Below are 11,715 nucleotides of genomic sequence, written 5' to 3'. Positions count from 1 at the left end.
GTCTTTCCCTCTCCAGTTTTCAAATGGCTGGGAAAGGGAGCTCTCGGTACAGCCTGAGCGTGGGGCATTCCCTCCCTCCGAGCTCTTCCTGACCTCTACGTCCACTCCGAGTGAGATTCGCTTTCTAGTCCTGGTCGCTTATGGGCCCGGTGCTTAGGGTTTCCCAGGCAGCAAAATGAGCCTCTTGCAGGCCAGGCACCCTGGAAAGCCCTGCCACGCTCCAGAAAACCCTCGGGAAAATGGGGCTTGGGCCTGAGGTGCACTTAGAAAGCCACTTCCTGCAGCGGTTGGTACCATTCAGGCTTCTGCAGATCGCAAGGCAGAGGAGAGCTGAGTTGGGGTCCAGGATGACTGAGACACCCACGGTTTTCAAAGTCGGTAGCTGGTGACATAGCCAGGTGTAGGAGGTGTCCAGAGTTTATCTAACCATCTGACCTCTAGGCCTGCCTATTCCTCCTGGTGCTCTTAATGGCCCCCCGCTGGGCAAAAGGTAGGCTTTAAATCATTTTATCTTAGGCAGACTCTTTCTTGGTCAAGGTGCCACTTAACACCTGAGTTGTGTGTGTTCCAGGAGGAATGCTAACTACGGAGATTTTTGCCTGGCCTGGTGGAGCAGCTCTGCTGCTGCAGGAAGCCCTTGCTCTGTGGGGTCTGTTTGCACTCCTCCTGAAATAGGATTAAAGCCATTTGTGGTTTTCACTAAACGGTGCCTTCCAATGCCTTCTGGTATGAAAACATCTCTATAACGTCTAATTTGGAAAAGCACGTGACCACTGTGCTTTGTATACTGACAGACTATGAGAAAGCGACCGTAAATTTAATACATAAGTGACTGTTAATAAATACATTTCTTGTTACTTCCTAAATTTGGAAAGTTATGTTTGAGACCCACCTGCAGATAATGTATAGAATCTATATGCACATTTGGTCTCCAGGTGTGACTCACCTAGCAGTGTGAGTCTTTGAGGGCTGACTACAACCTGGTTGAGATCTTTCTGGAAGGATCTGCTGGAAGAGGGAGCAAAGAATTAATGCTTTTATGAGCATTTGCATGGTGGGTACTGTGCCAAGTGGCTCTGCGCTCATTTAATCCTTGAATCTTCCTTTTAGGATTCCTTATTTACTAGCTTCATTTTGTGGACAAGAAAACTGAATTAAATCTACAATATTAAATATTCAGATTCTAATATTTTTAAAATAAGGTATAAATCTAGTTTCTTAAGAGAAAACTTCTTTAGGGCTAGTGTTGACTGACTTTCATTCCATTTTATTTAGAGCTATTTAATACTTGTTCAGTTCAGTTTTAATACTATTTTAATCCAGTGCCCAGATGTCTTAACATCTTTGTTTTCAGGTCTTAAGTCCAAATTTTCTGAAAATTCTGCTTAAAAAAATTATTTCTTACCTAGAATTTCTTGTATTATAAAAATATGGCCACCTTACCCACCATAAGAGTTGTCTATTTCTACTCTACCCATCATTATTAGTGAACAAGAATGCTTAACTTCCTGTACAGCTTCCTGTCCAGAAGGCATGATTAGATGTGACAAAGAGAAATGCATCCTAGAATCCCTGATGTGTGATGGGGGAGTAAACTGTGCAGATGGTTCTGATGAGCCTACTACATGTGGTAAGAAACCAATCGCTTGGCTTTATGTGGGAGAAGGGAGAAAGAGAGTAAATAACTCAGTGCCCTAGTTACCTTTGGGGTTCACCCTCTGAGAAAACACTGGGACTAAAAGTCTTACGTAAGCAGTCATCCTTCAGAGATGGATCCCTTACATTTTACAAGTTCTACTCCTTGGCTTTGGTCTCCTGAGTGTGAGCAAATGTTATATGGGCTGTCAAAAGTTTGAGAGTTATTCTCACAGTGTAGCTTTAGGGAAACAGACTAGCTAAATGCCTCAAACTGAATTGTTCCTAAAATTTTGAAATAAAGGACACAGACTTTGCCTCTGAGAAACAGATCATTTGTCCAGACAAATGGCAAATTTCCTAAGAATTAACAGAGAAAGGGCTGAGGAAGACTACTTCCAGGGGAGGAGGAAGACTACTGAGCAAGCAGCTTCAGCTTTTAAACCCTGTGGTTCTTACTGCAAAAATCATTTGGGGCAGAGATCATTTTGCCATTTTTCTCCATTTTTTCTCCCCTGAATTTTGTCTTAGACATGTATGATGAAACCTCATTAATACTGTTAAAAGCTGTGAAAAAAAGCTTTTTCCTAAAGGAACAAAGAGATAGTAAGAATATAAACAATGAGACAAAGTACAGGTTTCTGGTTCTGTACAGATAAGTCATTAGTAAAATATAATGTCACTTTCTAAATTAAGGGTCCCAGTGGCCCTTTAAATTCTATAAATTCTAGAGAAAATAGAGAAGAGGTTGATGGTCCCTCCGGGGGGAAAAATATACCAGTACTTGAAATTGTCCAGACTGAAATGCTTTTCTCCTGCTCCGTGATTCCTAACCTTCCCTTTTCTACAGTCTTCCCCCAAAGCCTCCAGGTTCCTAAGAAAGAGGTTAGGTCAACGGTTATTCTTAACTAGTCATCTATTCCTCATACAAGTATAGAGGGTTTTGACACAACATGGTTTGTAAAGCATTTGTTCTGTACTGTGTTCACCTGTACTACTGATCACTGTCCTGTCTCTACCAAGTAAAAACTGCTCTCTGGCCGATGAGGCTGTGAGGGGTAGTGCAGTGACACAAATTGGGGTGTCCAGTGTTCATGTGGAACTGGATGGCAGTTACAGCTGGACGGTCAGAGCTGTGGAGGTCAGAATTCACTTGGTTCATCTTTTTAAAAGGTTTTCATTATATTAAAATATGCATATCATAAAACTTACCATTTTAATCATTAAGTGTACAATTCGGTCTTATCAACTACATTCACAGTGCTGTGCAACCATCCCCAATATCCATTTCCAGAACTTTTTCATCATCCCAATAGAAACTCTGTACCCATTAAACAATAACTCCCCAGGTACCTCTCCCTCATTCCCTGATAACCTCAATGGACTCTGTCTCTATGAATTTGCTTATTCTATAAGTGGAATTGTATATTATATTTTTCCTATTGTGTCTGGCTTACTTCACTTAGCGTGCCTTTAAGGTTCATCCATGTTGTAGCATGTATCAGAATTTCCTTTTTTTAAGACCAAGTAATATTCCATTGTATGAATATATCACATTTTGTGTACCCATTCATCTGTTGACGGACGCCTGGATTGTTTCTACCTTTTGGCTGCTACCATGAACATCGGTGTGCAAGTATCTGTTTGAGACCCTGCTTTCAAATCGCTTGGGTATATGTACCAGCAGTGGAACTGCTATATCACATGGCAAATTCTGTGTTTAACTTTTTGAGGGACTATCGAACTGTTTTCCACAGCGACTGTACCATTCGACATTCCCACCAGCAGAGCCCAAGGGTTCCGATTTCTCCCTTCGCGCCAATGCTTGTTATCATTCTCTTTTGTGGGACTTGCATGTCAGCAGTTGACTAATGAGAAAATGTTCAATTTAGCATCTTTCTTTTATGAGGTTTCAGGTTTTCTATCATGGAATACCTATACTTGCTACTTCACGGCCATGCCTGAGGTCTATGACAGCAGGGATGGCAGGACAGATTCCGAAGTTAGAGGTCATGATATGTTTACTCTTGCTTGTCCCTCCTTGCTGACTTTCTCTAAGTTGCTCAGTCCTTCGAGTCTCATTTCTCCCCTTTGTAAAGTGGGATTACGGTGCCAGAATAGTTAAAATAAATTTCAGGTATCTTCGCAATTCAGTAATAATCTGAACAAGTTATGGATATTATTTTGTAGCATTTGTCCATAAAAATATAGGACAATATTTTAGGTTAAAATGTGATTAGGAGGGTAAAAAATCGTCTTGATGCTTTGGCCTAAAAGGTAGATCAACTTTGCCACCCTACACCTGGTCGTTGACCCCTATTCAAAAGCTCCCTCTCTCTTCATGAGTTCCACCTGCAGTCCTACCCGCTTAGGTAGGAAGGATGTAAGAAGAAAGGCCCTGGTTTATTAGTTAACATCCGAGTTATGTTCAACAATGACTTTTATATTAAGAATTCATCAAGTATTCTTAATGAGCCTATTTTGAAAAGACAACTAAATTTATTAATTCTTCATTAGAAATATAAAGTCAGTGTCTGGTCATGACCTTGGAGAGGTCTGGGTTTTACACACATGCCTAGACTTTGCGGCATTCTTCTTGGGTTACAGCACATTATAGTGATTGATTGGCTACTGAACTTGACTTGTAGCCATATATTTTTCTCCAGGGCCAGTAAGGCATTATTCTACCTCAGGACCTTGTGGTTTTGGAGGAATAATGTTTTCCTGGCCATGCCTTTAAGGACCTATATTCTTTCCTGCTTAAACAAACAAAAAATCTTTCCTAGTCCTATGACTTATACTCTAAAGTGTCCCTGCCATCTGGCTTTAAAAAATAATAGTACCTTATCTAAATTATATCAGTTATATCTCTGAGCCTTAACTCTTTCCCATCATCTTGGAGGAGATATCCCATGACATAGTAGTGAACTCTAGGCTCTAACTTCGACATTCTGAATTAGGATCTGACTGGCCTGACAAGTGATACATTCCCAAGAGTGTTGCTAAGGTAACATGGATCAATATTCTGTACCAGTCAAACATCTGGAGTCCTTATATTGACATTTTCACTGTATATTCGTGTACGTGGGAATAATATTGAGGCAAGGACTATCTATTTCAGCACCTAGCGCAGTGGCTTCCACAAAATACATGTCCAGTGAACATCTGAAAAGTGGCTTAAGAAAAAAATACTCACCTGGGTTCCTGGACCTTCTCTAACTTTTGGCTCTCTCTTATTAGTTATAGATGAATGCTCTACGGCATATAGTCCTTGTGGCCAGCTATGCCATAATACACCAGGTTCTTACTCCTGTGGGTGTATTCAAGGTCACCAGCTCTATAATGGCATCTACTGTCAAGTTATAGGTGAGTTCTAATACCCAAAGCAAAGCCTAGCTCTTGCTCTATTCTTAGCAGTAATTATAGGTAAAAGTGATCTAAGTGGTTCACTTTAAGGTCCAGAATTAGAGATGACTTTATTCTTTCTAGAAAGAAGCTGCTGTTATAACATTCCTTGGAAAATTTGAGTGTCAGTTTCTATCAGTCTATAAAATGACTTAGTTATTCTATTGGCTATACAACTAGATGCTCCAGAAACCCAATCAATGTAATTTTAACTTGGCCTATGCTTCTTTAATGATGGGACACATAATTTTTTTGGCTGCTATGTATGAGGCTTAGAGAGGACTTCTGTCTAGGTAAGGGGAAGGGCTGGATCTGAAATCAAATAAGGCATAAAATCTCCAAAGATAGTTTTAATGAGCTGGAGTTCAGAGGAGGAGCTGAGATTTATGGTGGTCTACTAGATCTCCTCTGGATATGCCTTATTCCAGACTTCAGGAATAAGTAGATGTTGGCATGGAAAATAGGACAACATCTTTAGTTAAAGAGAATGGTGTGAAAGAGTTTCAAGGTAAGCCACTGCTTCTCTTCCACTTCTATTGCAGACGGTGCTGTTAAAATTCTTACAGCAGCAAATCAAGAGCTTGGTGTCCTACATCAAGGAACAGACATCTATGAGACTCTGATACCTATAAAATCAAGGCCTACTTCCATTGCATATGATCTTGAGAGAAGCATGTACTTTTGGGTGGATGAAGTCTTAAATGTATTTGTCCTTGGAAGGTCAAACTTTGTTCCTCTCTACCTAGGTATATTTTTTGACATTTAGAGCTCTAGCTTCTTAAAGCTCCTTAAATATAGTATAGGAAGCAAATGTATCCATCCAGATAGCTTCCTCTGTGACTCACTCATCATGAAAGTACATAAAATCCCAGTATGAGACACTATATAATTTGTATGCTCTACAGGAGATTTGTAGAGTATAGCTTGAGAACTCAATCACCATTAAGCAGTACAGAAAGTTTTGGGCTCAGGTCAAGGTTAGCCAGCCCCAAGGTTAGTCAGAATCACTAGGTAAGTAATCTTGAGCAAACTGTTAACTCCTTTGAATCACTCTTTATAAGATAAGGGTACTGGCACTTGCTTCACTGTATAAGTGTGGGGATTAACTGATAGCGGTGAAGAAGTAGAGTTCGTAACAATTCACCTGAGATAGCTGTAATAAAGATTGCCCCAAACGGAGGCGACATTCTCTTGCATTCTTTGGTTATGCTTCTGCCAAGGTCCTTCTTTTTCCCTCCTGCCCACTAAGTATTAGAAACACCTTTACAGTCATTCCCGGTGTCCTGTTTGCTTCACTGTATAGCTTGAAATCAGGAGCTGTAGGAAAGTTTTATCTGAGTCTTTTTCTCAAGCTAAGATGAGTGTAGAAGACTACAGGAACATAATACTCTCACCTGTGTCCCCAGAACTTAAAACAGTGAACAATGTCTCTTTGGACTGGTTTATGGGACAGTTGTATTGGGCTAGCAGCTTTGCAAGGTCATCTGTGCTGGTTTAAGAGATGGCAGAAGCTATGTCAAAATCTTGGAAAAGGATCTTGTGCCAGAGCAGCTAGTTGTGTTTCCTGCAAAGAAGTAAAGTGTTTCTTTTGGAATATATCCAAAATCATTGGTAATCTTGGATATTTATGTTGATAAGAGAACACTTCAACTTTTTCAACCTGGATTTCATTTGCTCCAAAAAGGTCTTAACTTTGAAATCTAAATGGAAAATAATAGAGCCAAACTTTTTTTAAAGTCTACCGAGTCTAAGAGCAGAAATCTCCAGTATTCTTAGGACTGAAATGATATGAGGCCTGTATGAGAGAGCTGAGGGAGCCCGGCTATTCAGAATAATGTACATGCAACTAGGGTATTCTCAAACACTTCATGCTTTTGCTTTTCTCAGGTACTTGTATTGGGTAAATCGAGGTCAGAAAGGCATGAGGACTATTGAAACTGCAGGGATGGATGGCTCTGATAGGAAGATGCTTGCAGTTATAAACATGGAGGAACCTGTAGGACTGACATTTGACTATGTGACTGGCAGGCTCTACTGGACCAGTAAATATAAAGAGGTACAGTAGAGAGGTCAGGAGGAAAAGGTAAATCATTTTGGTTAGGGCTTGGGATCACTCTGGGTAAGTACAAATTTCTCTTACGTCTTACATCAACTTGGTGAAACATCTTCTGACTGTGAAAACTGAGAAACCTAAGCTGTAATTGCCCAGTGTCTTTAGGTAGAGCCAGACTGTGTCAACATAGGCTAGGAGACTTAGTGTGACTTTCTTAAGCACTCTACAGTCAAACTTAGCATTGGACTTACCTGGCAGCATAGCTCATGTTCTATGTTGTACCTAGGATACAAAACCTTTTAAAATGGCAGACCATGTCTTGGAAAGCATGCAGATATTAGGTACTTCAGTGTCTTATAATAATTCTAGTTCTTAATATTACAGTTCATGTTATCTCCTTTATGGAAGCATCAAACTAAAGTACCACTATGACCTCATGGCTAAAAGCATAGGCTTGAGAGTCATATTTTTAAGCCTGTTATTTCCAGCTGTAATTTTGGCTACTTATGATGCCTCTTTGAGCTCCCAGTGCCCTTTCTGAAAAGAGATAAAATGCTTATTTCAGAAGGCAATTGGAGAAGGTAGTTAAAGGACTTGGCACAATGTCTGGATGTGACAATATGTTATAGTAGCTTCTTGTATGACATATCAGTGACCCCAATTGTACAAGAAACAGTCCAATCCACTGGGTTTGGCATTCGCTTCCATGAATCCTAAGATGAGTTTATCTCTATCATGTTGCTGTCATGTGAAGAAGATGTTTAGTCAGTGTCCAAGAGACTGAGGTGCACTAACATCATCAGCACCTCTTGCTAATGCTTCCATGCTCTCATGAGACTCTCTAACCCTCAGTCCATAGAGATGGTAAACGTGGAAGGCAGTGGGAGGCACACATTTCCTGAGATCTTCTTGGGAGATGAAGATCCAGTAGGACTAGCTGTATTTGAGAACTCTTTCTTCCGGACAAATAAAATACAGCTGCTTCTTACATCACCCCACACCTCAAAGGAGAGAGCAGTTTTGCTAAACACTTCCGTATCTTCTGTATCTGCTTTCTCAGTTCTCCACAAATCCCAACAGCCTAAGTGTAAGTCGACAGCTTGCTTTTGAAATGCTTATGAATCAGAATGCATACTAAACACTAAACAGAAACTGCCTAGATTACTACCTGGTCTGTTGTTGGAACTTGCTATTTTGAGGCAGGAGGAATGTTCTGGGTATGATTCCAGACTTACACAAGACTTCTAAGTAAGATAACTGAACAAAACCAACCCTGGGAAACTCATTCCAAGCATGTAGCTTCTGCTTGTCCAGTGTAGTTACCATATTTTTAATATTTAAAATATACCAAAGAAGGTAGGAAGATATTTACAAAAGGGTTAGAATAACTTACTTACTAACAATGTCAATTGATAACAGAAAATTAAACCAGCCCAGCATTCTGCTTATAGAAGGAAGTCAAATATTCACTGACTAGGAGTTAAAAGCTTTCATTAATCTGAAATTGTATGTCAGATTCAATTCAGATGATGCCTCTTAAATGGGTCTGAGAAACTAAACAAAATAGAGAGCCTAGACTGTTCTTCTAAGGAAGTCTTCCTATAAGCAAGTTAGAGAATCATTTTGCCTTAATTCTAAGGGAGAAGATACTGTTGGTTGAAGTTTCATTGGCTCGAGCTTATTATAGATAGGAAATTATCATTACCTGAATGATGGGAGACCATAGAATTTCAAAGGTCAGCACGCCTAACCTAGGTAACAAGTATTCGGGGACTCTTCTTAAGGCAAAAATGACTTAGCTTCCCCTGAGTGTTAAATTTTGAACTAGTATGCATAAATAAATCTGAAATCATATCTAACCTTTTTCTATTTTAAAATAGGAAGAGACCCAGAGCGTGTTCCAGGATCTTGTAGCCACTTATGTCTCCTGTCCTCTATCCTTCCCAAGGGCTATAAGTGTGTTTGTCCAGAGAGAATGTTTCTCTTACCTTCCAGTACATGTAGTGGTTAGTATGGTGGTTGAAATGGGTTCGGGTCAAGGAGGCACGTTCTGTGGTGGGCCTGAGAAGAATGTAGCTTCCGTTTTTGGATCAATCATATTTACACTGACAACTTACTTTGGTAACAAGTTTTGTTATCAAAAGACCTCAATTAGTTTTTTTCTGATGTTAAAATATACATACTATAAAATTTACTATTTTAACTATTTATAAGTATATGATTTAGTGGCAATAAGAACATTCACACTTTTGTGCAACTATCACCACCATCCATTTCCAGAAATTTTCATCTTCCCAAACTGAAGTTCTATGTCCCTGAAACAATAACCAACCATTTCCTCTTTCCCAGCCCTTGGCAAACATTATTTTACTTTCTGTCTGTATGAATTTGACTACTCTAAGTACTTCATAAAAGTGGAATCATACAGCATTTTTTGTTCTGTGACTGGCTTACTTCATTTAGCAAAATGTCTTCAAGATTCATCTACATCATAAAATAGAATTTCCTTTCTTTTTAAAACTGAATAGTATTTTTATATTTATAATTAATTTTTAAAGTATAAATAAAATTATGTATATATACATACACATACATACTACATTTTGTTTATTCATTTATTTATCCATCAGTAGATATTTAGGTTTTATTCATTTTAAAACAGGAAAAAAATAGCTTACACCACTCAGTTTTATGTGAAAAAATAACAAGTAAGTTGGTGTAAGAAATCCTCTATAGCCTTATGACTATCGTGTGTTCTGACTTATGTTTGCAAACAGAGCATCTCCTTCAAGGTTGTTAGCATAAGTCTTTCATGTTGCTTTCTATCTTTGAAATATTAAAGGCTATATAATCATTGAACATCTCTATTCAAATTACTTCTTTTAGAGAACATTGAGGTTTTAAGAATGAATGATGTAAATGTGTTTATGTTCTAATTACCTTTAAAAAAACACAGTTCAAGGGTAGCCACAGGATGCAATCATAGTGTAATAAGCTATAGTGCCAAACTCAAGATTTCACCTTAAATTGTATTTGGAACATTATATGTACAGTTAAACACCCAAGTAACTTTTCTTTAACAAGGCAATAGAGTTTTAAATTCTTTGTACTGAGATTTGTGTGATATAAGCAAGAACTTAACAACATTCAATCAAATGGAGTAGCACTCCAGCCCTAAACCCCATGATTCTGTGTTAACCTTTTAGCAGAAATTCAGAAGAATTTGTGCCTTGAGAAAGCTGAACAACACTTTCATTTACCCAAATGACTCCCTTCTCTAAGGAAGACAGGGTGTTTACGCCGCACGTGTGCTTCAGGAGTGAACTTGATTAAGTTCCCTTTCTAGTGGTGCCTCAGCTTGGAAAGGAGCATTGCTCACAGAGGGAGCATGAGGCTTACCTGACAAACGGTAAAACAGTAAATCTCTTCTTTTCCCTTCTAGAGTTAAAACTGGTGTTTTCTTCTGGAAAACTTCTCTATTTGTTGAAAGTCGGTTTTATGGGAACTGCAATAGAGAGAACCCTAGTTTAAGGGCATTCTAGGGAAATCTATCCATTGGATTTTGACTGGAAAAGAAACCTCATCTACTGGACAAATGCCCAGGGACAGCTGTTCTGCTCAACTGGCTATTCAGGAGAAAAGCAAGAGATTTGGACGGAGCATATGGGTAAGTTGGGGTGGCAGTTTTGGATTTTTCCTTTATTTTGACTTTAAAATTAGTTAGCCCAAAATACCTACCTGTTCTTGATCTGAAACAACTTTAATGCCAAAGAGTGGGTTTTAATTAATTTAAATGTTAAATGTCTCTGATTTATCCTTGTTCTTAGACTTTTAAAAGTCTACCTTGATTCGGTCAATGGTAAAGTACTAAAATTCTATTTTTCTGGCCTTAAGTCTGAGTAGGCTAGAAATGGACCTTAAATACTTCAATCTTGCATTGTAGATTTTCTTACACTAATTTAGAAGTAATTCGCAATGCAGAGTTTGGAGAGAGCTAGCAAGGTGTTTTCTTAATATGGTAGCATATACTTTCCCTCCACTCCCACACACTTAAATGCCACACATACCCCACCCTTAGCTCGCTGTACTCAGCCTAAATATAACATTTCTTTATAAAGGAGAACTGAGACTTAAGCTCTCCGGTTGAGTAATTTGATTTCTGAATGTCTGTGCCCTGGGTACTCTAATTACCAAGGGTATCCTTCACTGTAAGAAGTGCTGCACTGAAATACAAGGTCCCAAGACACCCTGCAGAGCAGTAGACCCTACCCAGGGTCCTGTGGGCAAGCACAATGACTGGCACATAGGAATCTCAGTATCTGACCTAGAGGATTTTCAGGAGAAACTGAAATGGGCGGTGGTCTTTGGGATACATCTGATGGCTACCTAGGAAACTCTCCATGGTGAATTTCTTCCCATTTAATTAACGTGTTACTTTACCCCAGCTAGCTGCTTCTTGCCAATTGGTTTCTGTGTTACAATTATTACATCAAGGATTTGTAAGAGGCTGACAATTTTACTTGAGTTTCCTCTTGTGTTGAATATTTAGTCCCTTTGGTAAGTGGCTGTGAAATTATGTAAAAATGTACGTATTGGTCTCTGCCCTGAGTTTCTGGCACAGA

General features: G+C 39.1%; 1 protein-coding gene across 1 annotated transcript in view; it reads left to right on the top strand.

Annotated features, from left to right (window-relative positions):
- The first annotated feature begins 239 nt into the window (after positions 1 to 239).
- LOC107504120 (prolow-density lipoprotein receptor-related protein 1-like) overlaps positions 240 to 11,715 on the top strand; it is a 34,660-nt gene continuing 23,184 nt past the window's right edge. The window contains 11 exon segments of the mRNA XM_036228313.1: positions 240 to 378; positions 1,517 to 1,656; positions 2,659 to 2,776; positions 4,876 to 5,001; positions 5,583 to 5,786; positions 6,447 to 6,518; positions 6,521 to 6,614; positions 6,928 to 7,096; positions 7,946 to 8,180; positions 8,974 to 9,099; positions 10,536 to 10,760. Coding sequence (XP_036084206.1) covers positions 240 to 378; positions 1,517 to 1,656; positions 2,659 to 2,776; positions 4,876 to 5,001; positions 5,583 to 5,786; positions 6,447 to 6,518; positions 6,521 to 6,614; positions 6,928 to 7,096; positions 7,946 to 8,180; positions 8,974 to 9,099; positions 10,536 to 10,760 — 1,648 coding nt within the window.

Source organism: Rousettus aegyptiacus, unplaced genomic scaffold (assembly GCF_014176215.1).
Source record: "Rousettus aegyptiacus isolate mRouAeg1 unplaced genomic scaffold, mRouAeg1.p scaffold_m13_p_11, whole genome shotgun sequence".
NCBI lineage: Eukaryota > Metazoa > Chordata > Mammalia > Chiroptera > Pteropodidae > Rousettus > Rousettus aegyptiacus.
This window is presented reverse-complemented; position numbering and strand designations above follow the sequence as displayed.